The sequence below is a fragment of the Podarcis gaigeae genome (assembly GCF_964106915.1).
Source record: "Podarcis gaigeae genome assembly, chromosome: 4".
NCBI lineage: Eukaryota > Metazoa > Chordata > Lepidosauria > Squamata > Lacertidae > Podarcis > Podarcis gaigeae.
The window spans coordinates 81,776,326-81,797,376 of NC_139677.1; the positions used below are offsets into that span (position 1 = coordinate 81,776,326).

Genomic DNA, 21,051 nt, shown 5'->3' on the forward strand with positions numbered 1-21,051 from the left:
TGAACATACTCGCAGGAAAGTAAACCCAATGAGATTTCCTTTCAGGTAGGCATGCTTAGGATCCAGTATTGTTTATGGCATCTGATTTTACTGCTGAATGAGGAAGGAAGTGTGGGATGTGAAACACAAGAGCAGTCAAGTACAACATTCCTAGAGCGAACATGTTTACACATGTGGAGGGATGTTTGTCCGGCCAGCAGGTAAACTTCCTGTTTCCTTCTGGGCTGTGACAGACTTCCTCTGCATGTGACTAGAGGTGGGCGTGGCCTCACCTGTGCAGGTAACGACAAAAGCACAGGGCAGGGCAGCCACATCTCTCTTTTTTTTACTACATGCATCAAAGAAGCAACATTTGCTTAGCCAAAGATGCCCTCTTGGCTTCCAGCCGAGAGAGGACAGAGGGACAGTCTCCTTATGAGACTATGAGTTTCCAGGTGTATGTTACTTTTCTAAGATAAGTCTGCCTTCTGAGATCCGATTGTGAACAGAATATGAGTAAACTCTTTTTATACTTTTATAGAAGACTGTGTCTTATCTTTTATGAGGGAATAAGGGGAAAATACCAGAACTGTTATTATAGAGGCTTTAGCGAGCCTGAGCAAACGCATCCGCTGCAAGTTTAAAAAGGGGAATGTTACTCTGCTAAATTGTGTACTTGTTTACACAAGTTGGAAAGGCTATAATCAAGCAATATATCCTCTCCTGCATCCCTGAACATTCCCACAGGAAGGGCCTCAACTAAGCATTCATGCATCTGTGTTGCATCCAGAAGATTTCAGGTTCAGTCCCTGGGTATCTCCAAGAAAGGCTTGCTTGAATAATATAGATGGGCCAACATTCTAAATCACTTGAAAGCACCTTTCTATGTACAGACACTGTTAATGCTGCAATCCCTTAACAGTTATTGCAGGCTGCTGGACTGAAAAAAATATCTCGCTATGTGTACTCCTCATTCACTACATTTCCGTCCGTCTTTCCTCCAGTGAGCCCCACACTCCAGTCACCAAACACGTTTCGTGTCTTCCTTGTTTACCAAGGAATGATATTCCCAAGTCCATCCTAATGCAAGGAGTCTAAAGGATGACCTTATACTTACACCTACATAATTTCCCCCCAGTGTCTGAATATTTATTAATATAGAACAATCATTTAAATATCCAATTTTCAAAAACATTTTAAACAAGCACGTTAAAAAAAGGCTTCTTAATTGAGACTGCTTTTTTAAAAAATAAAAAGAAACAAGACACTAAAGACTTGAAGGGGAAAATACTCATGTTTTCCTCCCTCCCCTCTTTCCTTAGGTCATGGGGCAGGGAACCTTTGACTCCAGATCCCAAGAGCTCCGGCCAGTATGACCAAATGGTCAGGGATTTGGGGAGTTGTAGCAACACCTGGAGGGTCCCGGGTCCCCACACCTGAGAGTTCCCTTCTTTTTGTGCCTGCCCCCTGCCAAGGGATGCTGCAGTGTACAGCAGGTCCCCTGGAGATGTTGTGGACTACAACTCCCATCATCCCTTTGCTGGGAATGTTGGTGATACCGGCTAGTGGTGATGGGAGTTGCAGTCCACATCTAGAGGGCATCAAGTTGACTTAGGGCTCACAGTCCAGAACATCTCAAAGGCATCAGGGTGGCTAGAGTTGATGGGAGTTGTAGTCCACAGCGACACCTTGAGGGCACCAGATTGTCCCTTCGGACGAGATAGGACCAGAGACCTCTGAGGGCTTATCTTGTGGGACGGCGGTGACAGGCGTCCAAGACAGGTTGCCACATCTGCTTTCCCGCAGGCTCCGGAGCCTGGGCTTCCTTCACCGTGCGTCCTGCTGCCGCCTGGGCGAGGCGTCGGGGCTGGAGGGGAGCAGTTCCACCGGGAGCAGGCTGGGCGCCGAGCGCTCCTCTTCCTCTTTCCCGGCCAGTTCCCCCGACGACACGGCGCAGTCTTGCTCCGGCTCCTGGCTGCTCCCTCCTCCGCCGGCGCCTCGCTTCTTGTCCTCCTCCTTCTTCCACTTCATCCGCCGGTTCTGGAACCAGATCTTGATGTGCCTCTCGGTCAAGTTCAGCAGGACGGCCAGCTCCACCCGGCGAGGCCGCGAGATGTACTTGTTGAAGAGGAACTCCTTCTCCAGCTCCAGCAGCTGCGCCCGCGTGTAGGCGGTCCTCGTGCGCTTATTCTCCTCCTGCTCCACCACGAAAGAGCCCCCTAGGAAGAGGAACAGATCAATGAGAATGGACCCAGAGGGAGGCACCGCGAGGAGGGCGTTGCCGTGGGTGGCTCGTGAGGACTAGAACCTTGAGGAGGCGACGACCTGGTTCTAACTTTTCTTCTAAGCCAGGGCTTCCCAAACTTGGGTCTCCAGCTGTTTTGGGACTACAACTCCCATCATCCCTAGCTAGCAGGACCAGTGGTCAGGGATGGTGGGAATTATAGTCCTAAAACAATTGGATACCCAAGTTTGGGAAACACTGTTAACCAAGCACAGAACAGAGTTAAAAAGGTGATAGATCTAAAATCCTCGTGGCTTCGCGAAGGCGCTTTTCTTTGTTTTATAAATCCAAAGAAACCAAAATCAGCTGTTCCTAGGATAGCAAGGAAATGTCTAGCAACCTGATCTGTGTTGATTTGGTTGAGATTCCTGCACCGCACGGGGTCAGACTAGATAGCTTAGTTGGTAGAGCATGAGACTTCTTAATCTCAGGGTCTGTGTTCGAGCCTCACGTTGGGCAAAGAGATCCCTGCATGATCGCAAGGGTTTGGACTATATGATCTACGTGGCCCCTTCCAACACAACAACTCAAAATTCAGGATTTCCAGGGTTCCAGACAGGAGCCTGATTCTAACCTCGGACCTTCTTCATCCAAAGCAAACACTCCTACCTCTGAGCTACGGTTTTTGCTCTAAATCAGGGTTTCCCAAACTTGCGTCTCTAGCTGTTTTTGGACTACATTTCCCATCATCCTTGACCACTGGTCCTGTAAGCTAGGGATGATGGGAGTTGTAGTCCCAAAACAGCTGGAGACAAAAGTTTGGGAAACCCTGCTCTAAATAAAGCCTATCGTTAAAACTTCAGTCTAGATGCATGAAAGAAACAAGGAAGCGTGAAATAAATCTAATGAACAGAAGGCTCCTTTTCTCATATGTACCTGCCTACGCATTGATGCGGATGCTCTTCTGAAACTGCCTTCCTTACTGGGAACCCGAGGTCGTCCTTGATCCAGACCCCCAGGCTATGGACCTGCCTTCCCCTTCAAATGCAATCTGCCCGGACTCTTAAATAAGAGTTTTGCTGACAGGTAAGACCTTGATTCCACCGCCAACATCACCCAACCTTTGAGAGGAATGGTTCGCGGTTCGGTCGGTTTAAAGCGTTTTGTTGCGGATTTTAATTCTGTAACAATATGCTAACCTGTCTGGGAATGTTTTAATTGTCATGCTTTGCTGTGGCATGTTACCTAAAAGCCCGAATAAATAAATCGATAGAAAAGCCATTTAAAATATCGTTTGTTTCGTTTTCTGTTTCAGTAAAACTGTAGATAGGGTTCTCTCTCTGTTTTATGTTAAAGCACTCATTCGGTCCTTAAAATTCTCCTGCACCGAGCACAAACGTGACCGACAGCGTTTGAACCGAAACTGAATAAAACCAGGAAGGAGCCAGCAAGAATTCTGAATTTGGAAGACCAGAAAGGGATTAGCAACTTGAACTATACCGGAAAGAAATGGGAATATAATGGTTGGTCTTTGGGGAAGGGCCGTAGCTAAGGCGTAAGGTCCGACGTTCAGTTCCTAGTATCTGCATGTTAGGGTTGAGAGAGAGACTCCTGTCCGGAACCCTGGAGCGTCGCTGCCAGTCAGTGTGGACAATACTCAGCTAGCTGGACCAATGAATTGGCTCAGTAGAAGGCAGCTTCTTCCTGAGGTGGCCATCTAGGGTGTTCAGAAAGCGTGGTGTCTCCCGGACTCACCAAACCACAAATGCTATTAAATTACCATACACGAAAATTTTGTAATATGCAACAGTGTGTGTGTGTGTGTGTGTGTGTGTGTGTGTGTGTGTGTAATTCGTCCTCTCCTTTCTCTCTCCAGCCTTTGAGTAGAAAAACTTAACATTCTTCGAAAAAGCTGGAAGTTATTAAAGTGAAAAAATTAAATTCTCGCAATATTCTAATACTCTCCACGGCAGAGACGGTCCTATGACTTCTTAACGATGTAAACCCTTCAGTGACTCATAAAATTGTCCATTTTGCTTTGGGTTCCAAAAAGATCAAAAAGAAGACTGCAGAAAATATAGCAGTGAACTGTAAGGGAGACGCAGAGATCTAAACAGAGACCATTATTTCTTGCAGGACTCTCCTTTTGCTTGTATTTATTTTTGATTCAGATTTGTCATGGCCAATGGCTAGTACAATAAAGTTCTTTGGATTGGATTGGAATATTCTAATGCAACTTTGTCATGTCAAGCCATATTACGCATAAAGATTCACCTGTCATTTATATACACTCCGAAGAGACGGAATTAAGTTTCTTCTTCGCATCATAATGTTTCATTTCCAGTCAGAAGGCATGTAATTGGATACCGCTGTGAAATCCAAGCTAAATTAGAAGCCCGTCTCCCAAAAGAACCAAAACGTTTTGCACAAGGGCCCACAACAATGTACATTCAAAGCACATTTAAATCACACACACAAAAACCCCTTCGAACTATAGTTGGTTAAGGGCGCTGATAATTGTAGCTCCGTGAGGGGTGAACTACAATTCCCAGGATTCTTTGTGGAAAGGAAATGTCAGCAGCTGGTCCATTAGGGCAAGTGGGGCATCACCCCATCAACCCCAACCCAGCCCCCACCTGTCTGCCTTCTTACCTGCAACCAGTCTTTGGAGAGGTTCAGGGGGCACTACCTGTCCGCTTCCTTTTTCTTAGTCTCAGTATCCCTCTTGTAAAACTCAACCGGAATTAAAACGGGGATAAACCTAGAAAGTGTTGCCTCTGCCTGTCACCGGCTTGGGCTCTGGCTACAGTTTGGGCTGGTTGCATTCTGCCCACAGCACAATACAACCCATCAGTACACTAAGATTCAGGTTGGCTGAATCGTCTCTAACACGCATAGAGCAAATTGGAGATGGGGTCGTTTGCGAGCAAAGTTAGCCCAGGAGTTGAAAAATACCTGATGGGGCTGCAAAAATTGAATTAAGTACTCAAGGGCTGTAATACTGATGTCTGGGATAATCCCCACGGAACAGCGTAGTAGGCGTTACTCCTGGTGAAATGCGCAGAGGATTGCGCACTGAGACGCAAACTTGGAACGGCCCATTTTTAAAACTAAGAGTTAAGCAGCCCGCACATTTGCGTCCTTCTGTGCTGTACTACTAAAAAGTAACTTTCAATATACTTGAAAATTTGTCTCGTGGGGGCGGGTGGGGGCTAAACTTTTCTAAACGTCAACTCTTCGCCTCCTTTTTAAAATTACAGCCGAAAATCATCACAGTAAATAAAACCAAATCAATACCAAAGTCGTGAACAGATCGGTTCCCTAAGATGTGTTTTTGTCTTGTTAAGAAATTCGTGGGGCGCCCGTGAGATGTAGGTGAGGACCTTCAAGAATTAGCTGTTCTCATTACCCAGAATATCGAATGCAATATTTCCCTACTTGACAGACGTCTGGAGTAATTTTTGCTGCAGCTAGATTTCTAGGTCCTTTCAAGATTTGGGGAGCGGGTTCTTGCTAAGGAAGGTATTTCCAGTTTCTAATGCAACCCACACTGAAATCACCAACCGTCAATTTATTCAGCCATCCAGTTAATTAATTATATTTATCAAACCTCTCAGAGGAGGACAAGTTTTCCAGATAACTATACAATAAAGCCAATATAAATACCGCGCAGCAAAAACCATAAGCGAAAACAAACGGATTCTGATTTTGACATTTCAACTCTAATAGCTAGTAAATACTATTTTTACTGCTATGTTTAGAAAATCTGGAGTGTTATGCCCCCCCCCAAGTTCCTATCAATGAAATTCGTGGGACATAAAAAGGGAAGCTTGTGTTCATTGAAATCAATGACGTTTAAGAATGCCCAATTTTTCATTGTTTTGTCATAGGATAATTCCACACACATTCCCGTTGCCATTTTTCAGGCATATTGGAAAATTACTTCGCAACACAGAAAAAAAGCTATGAATAACCCGCAATTTCCTCTCCCATATCAACTAATAATATTAGCAGAGCTTTTACGTTACCTAAACAAATCAATAAACTTTAAGCCACTTCCCAACATTGGAACTGGGTGAGGATTACAGCCTAAGTAACATTGATTTCGTCCTTATTCTAACGGATTAATTGATCCCAGCATTTCTCTAGTTCTTTAGCTTCACAGTTCGGGTGTGCAGTTTATTAATTTTAAGATATTGTTTATATAGCCGTGGAAATAGAACATCATCTCAAAACTTGTTTGTTTGGATTTCTTTTTCTTGACGGGGATGGAGAGTGGCATTCATGGGATTCTACTATCATTAAACTGGATTTCTTGCATATAATTCGGTTGCCAATCTAATCCACTTTACCCTGGCAAAAAGTCTCATCAATCTTACGGTGGTGGTGGTGGTTCGCAAGAAACGTTTTGATTTCCCTATTCTGGGATCTTTTAAACAGCTAAAATTGGATTTGATTGACTGTTGATCTATTGAATCTTGATATATAATAAACCCAATCTTTTTAACTTTTAAAATAATTTAATACCAATCAATTGGCTTAGGATAGGGCCCCACGATTCTAAGATTTTGTGCACATACTTACTTGGGATTAAGCCCCCACTTCACCTAAGTATCCTAATGTTATACGTATTGTGGGAATCGCTTTCAATAGAGGCTGTTCAGCCAAAGTTGTGCACTTATAAGGCTGCACTCCAACAGGAGCGTTAAAGAGCATGCCCGTCACCGAACTTGCTGGGATTTACTTCCGAGTAAACATGCAAAGGGACGCAGGTGGCGCTGTGGGTTAAAGCCTCAGCGCCTAGGACATGCCGATCGAAAGGTCGGCGGTTCGAATCCCTGCGGCGGGGTGCGCTCCCGCTGCTCGGTCCCAGCGCCTGCCAACCTAGCAGTTCGAAAGCACCTCCGGGTGCAAGTAGATAAATAGGGACCGCTTACCAGCGGGAAGGTAAACGGCGTTTCCGTGTGCGGCTCTGGCTCGCCAGAGCAGTGATGTCACGCTGGCCACGTGACCTGGAAGTGTCTCCGGACAGCGCTGGCCCCTGGCCTCTTGAGTGAGATGGGCGCACAACCCCAGAGTCTGTCAAGACTGGCCCGTACGGGCAGGGGTACCTTTACCTTTACCTTAAACATGCAAAGGATCTGCGTATGAGAGCCACCAGGATCGGGCTGCGCGGCTCAACAGTGAAATTAAGCCCATGCGTAAGGCTGCACAATATTACGCTTACGTGGGGGTAAGATCCATTTAATAGGCATTTATTTCCTGCTTAACTTTCGTAGAAACCGACTTCTCATCTCCTCCCACAATGCACGAGATTTCAAAAGTGCTTCAGTTCGGCCAGATCCTGCCCTAGGACGGTGCTTCTGGTAACATTAGGCTTCTAAATTTGGCCTCCGAGACAATAGGTAGGAATATTCCGCTTACCTTCTAAGATCCGCAAGAACCGAAGACGGACTCGGATGTTGTTTCTGGAGAAAACAAGCTTGCCATGCAATCGTAAACCTGGCTACTCAGAAGTAAGCTCCATAGAACTCAAGATCACAGGGCTCTTTCCTATGATATCAAATTCTGTTAAAACCAGTGGTGTTTTGTTTTTTTAAAATCCAAATTAAGTATATTAGCATCCTATTTGCTTATCTGTAGTTGAATTGTTGTAAGGTCCAAGAACAGATAAAACAACATGGCAAAGCTATCCCTCCCCGCCCAAGATCGATTGGACTTTCTGCCAGAGTAGGGTGTCCAGGATTGGACTGATAGTCAATCTAATTTGCAAGAAATCCAGTTTGACTTGATCTTGAAAGAGCGGGCAAGCATGTATGAGCTTGTTCACATCCTCTCAGGGTAACCCCATACCCAATGTGGAACCGAAGTGAGGAGGACGGTAATTCTCTTCTACGTGTAATGGAAAATGATATCCTGTTTGAAAGGTCCTTCCAGTCATCAGACGTGAAAACTCTATACATTATTTTAATACTGTATGCCGTTTGGCCCCTTTCTTTAGGCAAGCGTCATTGCCTTCAAGCAAGCGTCAATTCAGCCAAAAGTCTATCAATTTCAATGGAACGTCGATACTAACTTTTGCTGATCCAACTGCCCATAGCGATACAAATTGCAAAAGCATTTTGTTGGAAAATACTTAAATTCTCCCTCCAAATATCCCTGAAAGCTGAAAACAGAATTTCAAAAAGACTCGGGTTTTTGTGAGCTTTTTCATTTCAGCTCCAATTGGGGTGGCTAATCCTGCAATTCAATGCACATTTCCTCCGAAGTAAGTCCCACTGTGTTCAGTGGGGGCTTGCTGCGAGGTAAATGTATTTAAGATTGCCGCATAATGTAGTTGACATCAGGAGGATGCATCAGCAGCAAATCTTAATTTTAGGCGTTTCTTATGGGGAACCCTTGCTTGCTCGTGGTTTACTATCGTTCAAACATTTCGAGCGTTAATTCCGAGGCTACTCGGCCAACCTGATTCAGTTTGCACCAGAAAATGCTCCATACCTCTGGCTTTTCCTTCCATTGCTTTAGTTCAGGGTTTCCCAAACTTGGTTGTCCAGCTGTTTTTGGACTGCAATTCCCATCATCCCTAGCTAGAATGACCAGTGGTCAGGGATGATGGGAATTGTAGTCCAAAACAGCTGGAGACAGAAGTTTGGTATACCCTGCTTTAGTTGATGAATGAATTGCATCATTGAAGTTGCTTTGGATGGGAAGTGTGCATCTCCATGGGTTCCCCTACATATCATGCTTGAGCAAAGCTGGAAGCAGGTCCTTGGTCTGAAATGTTCCAAAACCACAGAGGATAGCAATGCGCTTGAGCACAACTTCCTAGCTTTGCATGTATTCTTTTAACAGTTATATTCCTCACATAGACACACACACACACACACACACACACACACACACACACACACAAAGCTGCCACTTTGAACAGATAAAGGTAAAACTTTTCATGCTGTGGAGATAAATGCTGGAAAAGCTGCAGCTGGTTAATCACGTCTTCCACCCACCCTCGGATACTTCTTCCTTAGCCCCCAGTTCCCTTCTGTCAATCACTATGTCTCCCCCACTTTGATACCTTTTGGGAGTGCTCAACATGTTGTTGTTGAAAGCTTTGTCTTATGACTTACTGACGTCTTTGTTACCTTTCTTGTATATGCACATCAGCTCAAGAAATCACAGAATCATGGAGTTAGTATATCAGGGGTCATCTAGTTCAGCCTTTACCAAGCCTAGTGGACTGCAGATGTCTTGGATTACAACTCCCAGCAGTTTCTGATATTCTCCAAAAATGTCTGGAGATGCACCAGGTTAGAGAAGGCTAGTCACATGCACGTCATACATCTAAAGCTCATTCAAAGCGCATAGCTTTGGGACCCAAAAAATAAGAATCCTGGGAACTCAAGTTTATGCCTCTCACAGCTATAATTCCCACCACCCTTAAACCAGGATTCTTTAGGAGTTGTCCTTTAAGTAACTCTAGTTAAACTCCCAGCTCAATACAGGACCTGCAGTTCAGAACTAGCACCTCAGTTGCCATCACAACATATGCAATATATTAGGGCTTTTAAAAGAATATCACACCACAATGCTAAATCTACTAATCTCTGGTACTTTTAGATTTATGAACAGTTTAGTCCTTTGATTTTAAATATTTTAGGTAGAAATTAGTCCCACTATTTTCTTGAAGATGTTTTCAGTTAAGCAAGGATCAGACTCATGGTCCAGAAAAAGATAAAGAAAAAGAAAGCAAACCAAAATGGGGTTATGATTTTAGGAACTCTGGTACGATGGTTGGAAAGCACCTGAACAGTCCTGCAGCCAAGAAGCACAGGATCTTCAAAGGATATTGTCAAACACTAAATTATACTATATGTAAATAAGTGAGTGACTAAACAGCCATAAATGAATCTGTTATGCCATTCACTTATTTACCTATAATATTTACTCTCTTTATTTGCAGTCAACATATCATTATATAATATTTATTAGGAAGCATGAAATAAATTTCAGTCAATGGTTAGAATGTTTGCCTCAATTACCCATTCAGTTCTGTTTATGTCTGCTCAGAAGGATCGCTGAGATATTATTATTATTATTATTATTATTATTATTATTATTATTTGTATACCACTCTATACTTGTAGGTCTCAGGGTGGTTCACAAGATAAAATCACAATATAAAACCACAAAATACATCATCAAAACAACAACAACCCAATAACCCCCTCTTCCCGAGAACAAGTCTTATTTAACTCAGTTGGCCTTGTTTTTGAGTAGAGATGCATAGGTTGAGGAATTTATAGATTTTGAAGGGGGAGGTATACTGCGTTTTTAGATGTGCAATATGGATGATACCCAATCATATCATTCATTGATTGCAATGAGTCTGTTCTGAGTATGACTAACGTTGCATATCACCTTATACATCTCAGTAGGGAGCATCTTGGAAGAGGTATAATCAGAGATATTTTGTCTAGGAAAATGCTTGTCATCTGTGGTTTTTGTAAATAAAATAATTTACTTTTTTAAAAAAGCAAAAAGGCATTATTATTTTAATTTGGGATGTTTTCTAAGTTGATTTTAAAAGGCTGTAGTCTGCTAAGCAGACTTACCGGTATTTGTGAGCAGGCCCTATCAAACTCAGTGGGACTTCCTTATCAGGACTGCACCCTTAAGTCTGAAGGAAGCCCTAGATATTTCCTGTCTTAACCACATTGTCTGAATAATTGAATGTGTATACCTGAAAAATCAGTATTTTGGTTCTTGGATGAGGGCATTAATGAATTGCTCACACCACTTTATGGGTTGACTTCTGTCGTTAATAAATGCGCAGAACTCTGACTTGTGTTTTTTTTTAAAGGATTGCACTATACAACTTGCATTTTGCTTTCATTTATAAAGTATCTCCAGATCCAGTGAAAGTGAAGCAAATTTTCAATCCAGTAAAAAGTAGCTGGGCTGGATCTGAAATGAATATTCAACAACGGCTTCCAGTGAGTCCGGTTTTGCCACTCAGGTTTTGAATGGAAAAAAGATAACTTTAGAATTCAAATTTATGTTTGAAATGTGATGTTTGGGCCTTTGAATTCGTGCTTATTGGCAATTCCTTATTTTTTTGTATGGGTGTCCTTTGTCAGCCATCAAATGTGAACCTCAACTGCAGCCAAATCATCAAATGTTGTCAAATGAGAAATGGTTACTGCATTCCCAAATGGAGCAAATATAAAATATTTTATATTTGGTCAACACCCAGAGTCTACTCAATGTTAACAATTCCAGGATAGAATTTTCATAGGCACATTCATTTCAGCTTTAACAGGACTACTGAAAACAAAAAGAATGATTTCTATTGTATACGAAATATACCTTGAAACACCTCCTACTTTGAAATAACATCTACTTTGTAGGCTGGTTGGTGTGTCAGCTTTACTGTGAGACATATGGATTATATTGCTTCATCTTAGTTTTTAGCCGCCCTCAAGACCTTGAGTTGGATTCAAAGAACCATGTGGCAAGATTCTCATGCCCAAGGGAGATCTGAAGCTCACGTTTCTCCTCCAAAAAGCAGTCCCCCATGCTGTGTGACGAATGTATTGAAAATGAGGAAAAATGGAAAAGCACTTTTTGATATGATATGGACTGCACTACAAAGGGGAATTATCCAGAATCTTCTTGGGCTTGGACAAGTCAGTATGTGCACCTGATGTGCGTCTTTGGGTCCTGCCCTTGGTGGGAAAGGAGAGATATAATTGCTTTAAAATATTATTATGAGAGAGGCAGATATAGGTACACACACGTTCCCCCCCCCCCAACGCACAAAATTATATCCACGTTAAATGCATAGGGCACATCTAGCGCCTAGCACGTCTCACTGAGCAAAAATACTGTGTCTGTGTCATTACGCATTATCTTACGCTGACTACGCATTACATGCTTAAAACACAACTAGTCCGTTCCTTTTCTCTATTTGGATGGAAGCTGCTTTGGAGGAAAATGCATCAAAACGCAGTATTTCCCAAGCAACAACAGGAGAGATATGGTTTGTGGCTAACACTGTTCACACACACCGCTTCCTGAACCAGCGGCGGGAGCGCGCTGCATGCGGAGTAAAACAGGACTGTGCACACCGCCTTAGCAATGCGCAGGGGTTGGAACGAGCTCTGGACTGATCCCAGCTGAAGGCTGTTTAGGCTGCAATCCTAGCCCCACTTACCTGGGAATTTGATGGGACTTACTTCTAAGTAGACATGGTTAAGTCTGCACCCAGGTTTTCTACGCTGCTTTCAGTGGCATTTGGAGCGAAAACTCAGCGTGCAAATGCTTGAAACGGGTAGGAGTTCCATAGATTTCGAGGGCAATTGGTGCCAGAAAACATCCCTCTGATTCAGCCTAATATAGCGACAACTCTGTTAGATCCCCTCACACACATCCCAGCCTTTTAGCCGGTGGGGAAGGGTAGATCACAAATCGTTCTTTCCCATTAGGAATCTCTTGAGGATAAGGTTGTGTAATTAAGTATATACCGTCTAAAGAAACTGCAGAATTACGCGCATACCGGGCGCGGAGCACTCGGGAAGATCTCGTATTTTCTTTTCATGAGGAGTGTCTAAAATGGAAAAGTTAAGGACTTCGGGCCCACCCGATTGTCTCCGAGTTAGTGTTACTGTTTGGGAGATAAAACAGACAGCTTTTTGTTCCCAGCGCTGTTTAGATGGAGAGAGCGCTTGCTTCTAAGTAAGTGAACATGGGCTTGCAGCCTTAATTCAGAACCTCCTTTGAAAAGTCTTCAATCTATTTTACAGAGGTGGTAAATCCTACTGAAATCGAGGAAACTTGGTCCCGAGGAAGAATCTGTTGGATTGCAGTCTTACGCAACAAATCTGTACGCACTTACCTGGAGATCTGCCCCATTGAACTCAATGACGCTTACTTCTGTGTAAACATGAATAGGATTGCACTATAAGAGTCTTGACCCCTTGACTCAAGCCTAGGTGGTCAGGTTTGGGCTTCAACTCCGGAGAACGTCCTTGGCTCAGACTCCGGATTATTTTATTAGGCTCATGCTAAATTACCATCTTTCCCCAACCTACTATTCATTTCTCCAGAGGGAACGGGAGAGAGGGAGGAGGATCAAGAAGTTGTAGTTTTCTTTGCCGTGGTGATCAAGGAAGGGCAGTTGGGGGAACAAGCTGTGTCTGGCTGCACAATGTTATCGGCCCTGCGCCTTGCGCGCTCCAGGTCACGCCTTTCTGCAAATATTGCATTAAGGGCTTTGTTCCACCAGATAGCAGACATGGGGGCAGGGGGATCCCTATAAAGTTCTTAAGAGGGGTAACAAATAGACTTTCTCTTGTGGCCACTGACCAGATCATGTCGCTGGAAAACAGCGAAAGTGGGGGATGGGTAACGAAAGAGAGAAAAGCTGGAAGCTAACAAAACGGATAGATCCGTAAATATTGACATCGTTCCAATTTGTAAACCCGTGTGAAATCAGAGTGGAATTAAAAATAGTAGAAATAAAATGAGATGTAATAAGAGAGGCTTGTGGTTCCCTTCAGGAACAACAGAATTATTGAGGCATAAGCTTTCGCTGACGAGGGTTCATTTCATTAGATGTATGAAACGTAATATATTTGGAGAAGTGGGGAGTGTGAGAGAAAATTATACACGCGCGCATCTGACAAAATGAGCCTCAGAACAGAACGCTACAAAACATCTATTTGTGTCATAAGACTCTTATAGTACAACCCTATGCAGGTTTACTCAGAAATAAGCTGAGCTCAAGGGGGCTTACTCCTAGGAAAGTGTGTATAGGGCTGCCGCCTCAGGCATCTCTGAAAATCTGGAATTGAGAAGTAGACAAGGCCTGGCGGTTGGCAACAGCAAGGACACACAATAATTCTGTAACAACATCCGGAGAGCTCTGATGGATCGGGCCAAAGGCTCACTCTGGCCAACCAGGTGTCCATGGAAAGCCCGCGAGCAAAACCCCCAGGAGCGATTCCCAGCAGCTGTCATTCAGAGACACATTGCCTCAGACAATGGAGGTAGAGGAAACTTGTATAGTGGCTCAAAACAACACTTTTGTTGTTACAATCGAATTTAATGTACGAGTTTATGGATGCGTTAACTCAGAAGCAGGCCCCACGCCGGTCAACAGGCATTCCCATCTAATTGTACGGGGCTGCAGCTTTGTAGGGGTTTACATAGATCCTAACGCAATATAAATGGGAGAAGGGGACCTCATGGATTTAAATTATATTTATTTCAAAGTAAGGGGGTTCTTAGGGCTCATGCCTCAATGGTTGTAGGTAGTTAATGGCAATGGCGCAGGGATCTCTTCTAATGAGAAAAGGCTAAGAACGCCTGTGATTTCCACTAGAAGCCGTGGGTTCTTTCCCAAATTTAAGAGCGAGGTGCCAGAATATATATTATTTATTATTTATATTATTTATTATTTATTCAGTGTGCGTACGGCTCAAGATAACCCAACTAGACACAATTCAAAGCTGTGGAGGGATCTGTACAGTCCCTTCAAAAGCAGACAGGGCATCTCTGAGGTAAGATGAAGGGTGGTCACCTGGATCCATAGGCTGTCTAAGGAAGGCGTCTTCCCGCTGTCAGATCTCCCTTTCTGGATTCCTACCAATGTGTAAACTTTAAATATAGACGCAAGGGTTTTTGTGGGTTTTTTGTATCATACTAAAATACTGACATGCTTTCCAGCGGGGACATTTATTTTGTACCATATTTTATTGTTAAGAGTTCCGTGGAAATATCTGGGCCTTATTCTCAAGTCAATAAGTTTAGATTCAGAGTGTGACTCCTGAATCTCTTCTAATCGCCTTTGGAAGTACATTCCGTATGAAGATCGATCATGGACATTGGAAATAAGCCCCACTGGATTCAGTGGAAGTCACTGAATAGAGGATTGCAGCTTTAAACTATGCTGAATCTGTTCCCAAACGCGTGCGTAGAACTGGTGCCCAGAAAGTGTCACTTGTTAGGGTGCAACGGGGCAGGCGGGCCCTACGCACTTCGAGCAGAGCAAGTTGCGCTTCAGGAGTCCTTGGGCAGAGCCATCCTGCTGGGGCTCTGGAGCCCGATCCTGTAGCCAGTTAAGACTTGTCGCCAAAATTAACAGCGCAAGGTTACGCCTGACAGCTAGGAAGCAAGGCCCATTGTGTTCAACGGAGCTTACTCCCTAGTAAATGTGCTAATGATACCAATCCCTGTAAAAAATCAATAGAATTTAATTCCATATCGATACGCATAAGTTGCGGGCAGCCCCTCTCATCGGTTTCGGTATAAGGCCCAGTCCACAACAAACCGTCTAAATCCGGTTTGGTCCTGTCGGCGACACTGAGAATAAATCGGTTTAAACTGCAATTTCTATTTGCAATTTCCTGGGAATAGGCACCCGACTAATACCTCCGACTAAACGTGCAGAGGATTACACTGTGAAGGAAACAATTTCGCCACCAACAAGAGTCTAATCCTCAGCGCATTAATGCAAAAGTTCCACGGACGTCAGTGGGGTTCGATTACTACTGGAGTGCAGAATCAGTTTCCACTTGGCTTAAGTCAAGAGGCAACAGCTGAACGGTTCCGCGGATTGCCTTTCCAGGGTTCCGCTTGCAAATCTTTATGGAAATGGTTTCTGGCAATTTATCGCTCCCAATTCTCTTTGCTCCCCGTGAAGGTAACTAGGCTAAGTGGAGGAAATTAGTTGGCACGCTCTGGTTTAGATCATGTTATAACTGGAGCAAACGCCGGACCAGGAAACGCGCCTTCTACATAAAAATGCAAGATCTCCGACCTGCCCAAAGTCAGTGAAACCAAGGCATTTGGAATCAAAATTATTTAAATGGAAAATAATTTTCCCTTTACACTTCTTTTTTCTCTTTCTCTCCTTTTTGGAGAACACGTAGAAATGTTTATCAAAGCAAGTTTTCTAAAATGATTACTAGACTACTTTAAATCCAGACATAGTGGCTTGGCTGTCTTAGCGGGGTTAAAGTGGAGTAAGATCACTGATTTCTCCACCTGCCCCAAGAGAATCGGAACATAAAAGAAAAAACCCAATCCATTTTAAATTTTGCTGAAATGCTGTCCTCAATTCCCAAGAACCAGTAAGGACTTGATTAAGATTGAGGCAAACCCCCCCGCCAAGTATGTCTTAATAATAAGACAAAAGTAAGTTTCACGGACTTAATAATATGTCTTAATAATAAGACATATTCTTGCCACTTTTTCCAGGAGCTCTGTGAGCAAAAACGAGAAACTGTCTCATGAAGGGGGAATACTTTTGTCTGGGGAGACACTTTTGCGGACTGCTGAATTTGACGCACAGTGGTCATAGTGTGGGAGTGATTCGCATCTTTGGATCTAACTTTTAGCTCCCAAATATGTTGGTTTTCAAAACAGTAGCAAACCAAGCATCGGTTTAGATAAGGTCAGCTTTAAGTTCTTACTCTCAACTGATCAGCTGATTTAGTGTTTGCCTTCTTTGCTGTGTAGGATTATGGCATTACAGAAATAATTTTTTGCCCCAATATTAATTGCCTAATAAATTATTGTTGGTAGGCTGCTGTGTAGTTCTAAGGCATCACACACTGTAGTAAGGTTTTCTATTGTAGCAGGACCAGGTTAATGGGGCACCTTTGTTGTTGTTTTACAAGTGGCCTTAATCTTAATGATACTCTATTTGAATCTGGGATTCATTTAATCCTATATATACATGCCTGCTCAAAAGGAAGCCCACTTGAATCTAACAAAAGTGTTTCCCGGACAGGGCTGGCCCAATACATTTTGGCACCTGAGTTGGACCCCAAAATGGCACCTCCTTCCACACCAGGGAAGAAGAGGCAAGGGAAGATCTACATCAGGAACAAGTGAGGAAGAAAGGTTGACATTGGGACCTGCTGCCCTGTGGATCCTGCCGCCTGAGGCGGTCGCCTCACCTTGCCTCATGTGTTTCCAGGTAAACATATAATACAGGATTTAGTCTTAGTTCTCTCCCTTTCTTGGTTGTTTCCTAATTACATCAGAAAAGTGCAACCAGGGATTCAGCCTAATGGTTTCTTTAAAGGCTGGCCATGAAGAAGAAGAAGGAGGAGGAGGAGGAGGAGGAGGAGGAGGAGGAGGAGGAGGAGGAGATCATCACATACAGATTGCTAGATGCTATACAAATATAAATCTCTCCCTGGATTCCCAAGTCTGGGTCTGTTGTCATTAAAGTGACCCCAGCTCCAGTCAGGAAATGGAAGACCTTTAGCATCCAGAAGCATTGCTGCATTAAGGCTGAGTAATCACTGTTTTTAAAGCACACACAGTCACAATCCTGGGAACTGTAGTTTGTCTACAGAGCTACAATTCCCAGCACTCTTAACAGCCTAGAGTTTTCAGGGTTCTATGAGGGAAGCCATGTGCTTTATATGTTTGATGTGTAGCAGTAACTCCCAAAATTCTTGTGGCACCTTCAAGACTCACAGATTTATTGTGAAAGTTTGTTGTTAGTCCTTAGGGTGTCCCAAGACTCTCTGAAGATTTAACAACCAGAAGAGGAAATATTTCCTGCCTGCCCTGGGGAGGGATGTAGAACGCCCAGCTTGGTTAAGTATATTTCAGTGGCTATTATTATTAATTCCCCAGCCCCTCTGGGCGGCTTCCGGCACATAAAAACCACAATAAAACGCACATTTTATTTCAGCGGCACCTCCTTACCAAGTGTGACTGCAGTCTTTTGCACGCTCCCCTTTGGAAGAACCTCCAAATGGGGTTTTCTTTCCCGCCTGGCCACCCTATAGGGTTGTGTTGCGAATGCATTTATGGGATCGAGTTATTTCAAAGGTGGTGCTGGTTGCCGTTATCACCATCCTTCGCCCCCACCCTTGCCCAAGAGAGACTGGAAGCCCATTTCTTCGACTTGGCAGTCAGGCATAGAGCCGTGCCCACGTTGAAAGCATAAACCCGACCGAGACGCCGCGTCTTGCTTCAGCATGGATCGAGAGAGAAGGAGAGAGGCCAGGAGAAAAGAGGGGAAGGCGTCTTACCCGTGCCAGCCCACTGTCCCTTCCAGGCGTGGGATTTGGTGGATTTCATCCAGGGGAATGGCAAGTGCACTCTGGGCTCCCCTAGCACCCCAGAGTCCGCCCCATCTGCAAAGGGGAGCGCTTCCTGGTGCGAGTGAGGCAGTTGAGAGTGGTGGTGCTGGTGGTGATGGAGATGTGAAAGGCCTGGGTCGTCGGTGATGGGGGGCACCTCGTAGGGGGAAATGTCCGGCGGGCTGCCTTGCTCCAAGGCCCCCAAAACACTCGGGTACGGGGGCTGCTGCTGCTGCTGCTGCGGTTGGGGCTGTCTACCCATGTACAGGCACGCGGGGGGGCTCTGGGTATAATCCTGCGGCTGGGATCTCTGAAAGGCGCACGGCTCCTTGAAGAGCTGGCTGGAGGCGTAAAACTGGTCCTCGCTGTTCATGGCTGGAGGAGCCGCCGGGGCGAGCCGCGCACAGGCCAGGGCTGCGCTGCGAAGCCTTTGACAGGTGCGACTCACCTGCGCCCGCGGCTGATGAGCCCCGAGGACCAGGACTTCTCGGGAAGCTTTCCCATTGGCTCTCCGGCAGGCGCGTGAGCCCGCCTGGCTGCCCCCATTGGGCGGAGCCTTCCCAATAAGAACCCGCGCTTGCTTCAGCTTAGAACCTGGGAGTTTCACTTTCTGGAGGTGTGTGAGTGCGCGCGCAACGTGGTGATAGTAGCAATTGTAGTAACAGCAACAGCAACGTCCCCTTCCCCAATAAACTTCACTGTATTCGCAAGACACTCACCTCTTGGTTGTGCTATAATTGCTGCTGGCTTGGAGCAACAGCCGGGCCCCCCGGAAAAAGGGAAACAGTAACTGAACCAAGAGTGTCCTCGAACATGTACAAAGAGCTTTTCTTCCTGGATAGCTGAAACCATATTTTGGATTAGAAACAGGAATGTTTCAGATCGGAGGCATGAGTTTTATTTTCTGAATTTCATAGTCTTCATAGCGCGGGCGCTCTTTAGTTGGGGTGTATTCTTTAATTTCAAAATGTGGCAAGCCAGCTCTGCTCAGTTGTGGGGGGCGCCACTTTCTTATTCTGCTGAGTGGAGCGCTGTACTTTTGCCCCTAGAGTCCTGCCCAGACAGCACTGCACCAGAACCTTTCAGGTAGTTACGAACTGCCTCTTTTTTTAAAAAAAAGAAAGAAAGAACCCTGAGTATATAGGTGCGCGCGCGCGAGTATCAGTTATGCAGCCGAGCCTTTTCTCCTCCGCCCGATCCGCGGGCCGTTCACTGTGCCCAACAAGTTACTGCTGCTTCCTAGTTTAAAACGAATTTCCTGTGCTGGTTGCCGGGGCGCAAAGTGCAGCGTGGCTCTATGCTGCTTTGGCTGGAAGATGACTGTAAGTGGTATTGAATTGACTGGATTGCAGAAATCCAGGCTCCATGTTTTCCTGACTTTTTAATTTTTATTTAAATATAAATTATGTTAAAAACCTTTCTCACCCTCTCTTCATTGCAAATGCAATTCCAGAGCGGGTTACAAATGGAAACGAATCCGGATCTACCATCCTGGCTTGCGTGGGTATATGAGTGGAAGAAAAAGGGCCGTTGTCTCTTGCCACGGCCAATCGCTTATTGCGCAAACCACATCCCGTTGAAGTCGGTTGCAAAGCGCGCCCTCACTGTGCTGAGTGCTTCCCGGACGCCTTTTGCGTTGCAAGTTGACGAGTCCACACACTGCGCTGGGCAGAGTCCAGTGGAGCCGTTTCGAAGGGCTGGCCTTTAGCAGCTCGCCTGCTGTGTGGTCAAGAAAGCACCTGGGAGAGTGTTTGGGGAGGGAGGGCTTAAAGGTATGGGGGACCGTCCTCCACGTCGTGGAGAACAGGGCAGGTGGCCAGGCCCCGCTTTCCCGCACGTTTGTTTAAGCTCAATCAACAAGTGTCCAGGATTGTTGGATTTTTTAAACCTCCAACCTGGGAAACCTGTCGACCTGGGTGAATTCTATCAGCCAGAGATTAGAAAAGGCCACCAGTCGCTTATCAACTTTCTCAGTTCCTGCAGCAAGGAGGCTCAGCGTGCAAACAGAAAAGAAACACTTCCTAAAACTCTTCATGCTCCCAGCTCTCCTCCAATTCCTTGCTTACATGCTTAACAAATATTTGCGTATTTATTGTTGTTGCTGCTATATACAGCAGCTTGCTGTCATTTTGGATAACGTTAAAGGCTAGCAAATTATCTGTTTGTAAAATGATCCAAAATTGATTTCATTTATTATATTATTTTGGAAGAGGGTGGTCATTCGGGCTGTCCAGTCTCCAGCCTAAAAACGTGTTGCCCTTGGGTTAACCTCTCTTATTCATTGTTATTTATTATTTTTATGATTGGTTTAATAGTAAATCAATTTGTGTGTCTCAGTAGAGATTTCTGCCTTGGCTCAGTCTCCCCTCTGCAATCATATGCATAGTTACTGAGGGGGGGTAACCTCTGTATTGTGCATAGGACTGGGCTGTATGCTGCCTGAAAAGGAAATGTTTTCTCTCAGCCTCATCGCTTCCTTTCTGGCAACTGCAAAATGGGCATAACAACCCTGGCCTAGTTTACAGGCTGCTTACAGGATCACAGTGGTGTTATTTGTGCAGCACTCTGAATATTCAAACAAAGGAAAAGCCTGGTACTTACATAATAAGGGGATAATTCAGCCAATATTTGGCATTTTAAAACCCGGTGGATTTCAATGGCAAAGTTAAGCACATGGTTAAATCTTTCATAAAATACTAAATGTGCTTAATTTTTGGCTAGATTGTGCCCTGAGTGTTATTA

The 21,051-nt window shown here is 44.6% G+C and overlaps 1 protein-coding gene and 1 long non-coding RNA gene across 2 annotated transcripts in view; both read right to left on the reverse strand.

The window, feature by feature from the left end:
* The window catches only part of LOC310843965, a 350,168-nt gene that overhangs the window by 111,145 nt on the left and 217,972 nt on the right, over window positions 1-21,051 (reverse strand). The gene's annotated exons all lie outside the window — the stretch shown is intronic.
* PDX1 (pancreatic and duodenal homeobox 1) lies at window positions 963-18,738 on the reverse strand. The gene is made up of 2 exons (XM_083737361.1): window positions 18,259-18,738; window positions 963-2,198 (listed from the first exon to the last, which is right to left on the reverse strand). The coding sequence occupies exons 1-2, from the start codon at window positions 18,680-18,682 to the stop codon at window positions 1,807-1,809; spliced, it is 816 nt and encodes a 271-aa protein (XP_083593487.1). The 5' UTR covers window positions 18,683-18,738; the 3' UTR covers window positions 963-1,806.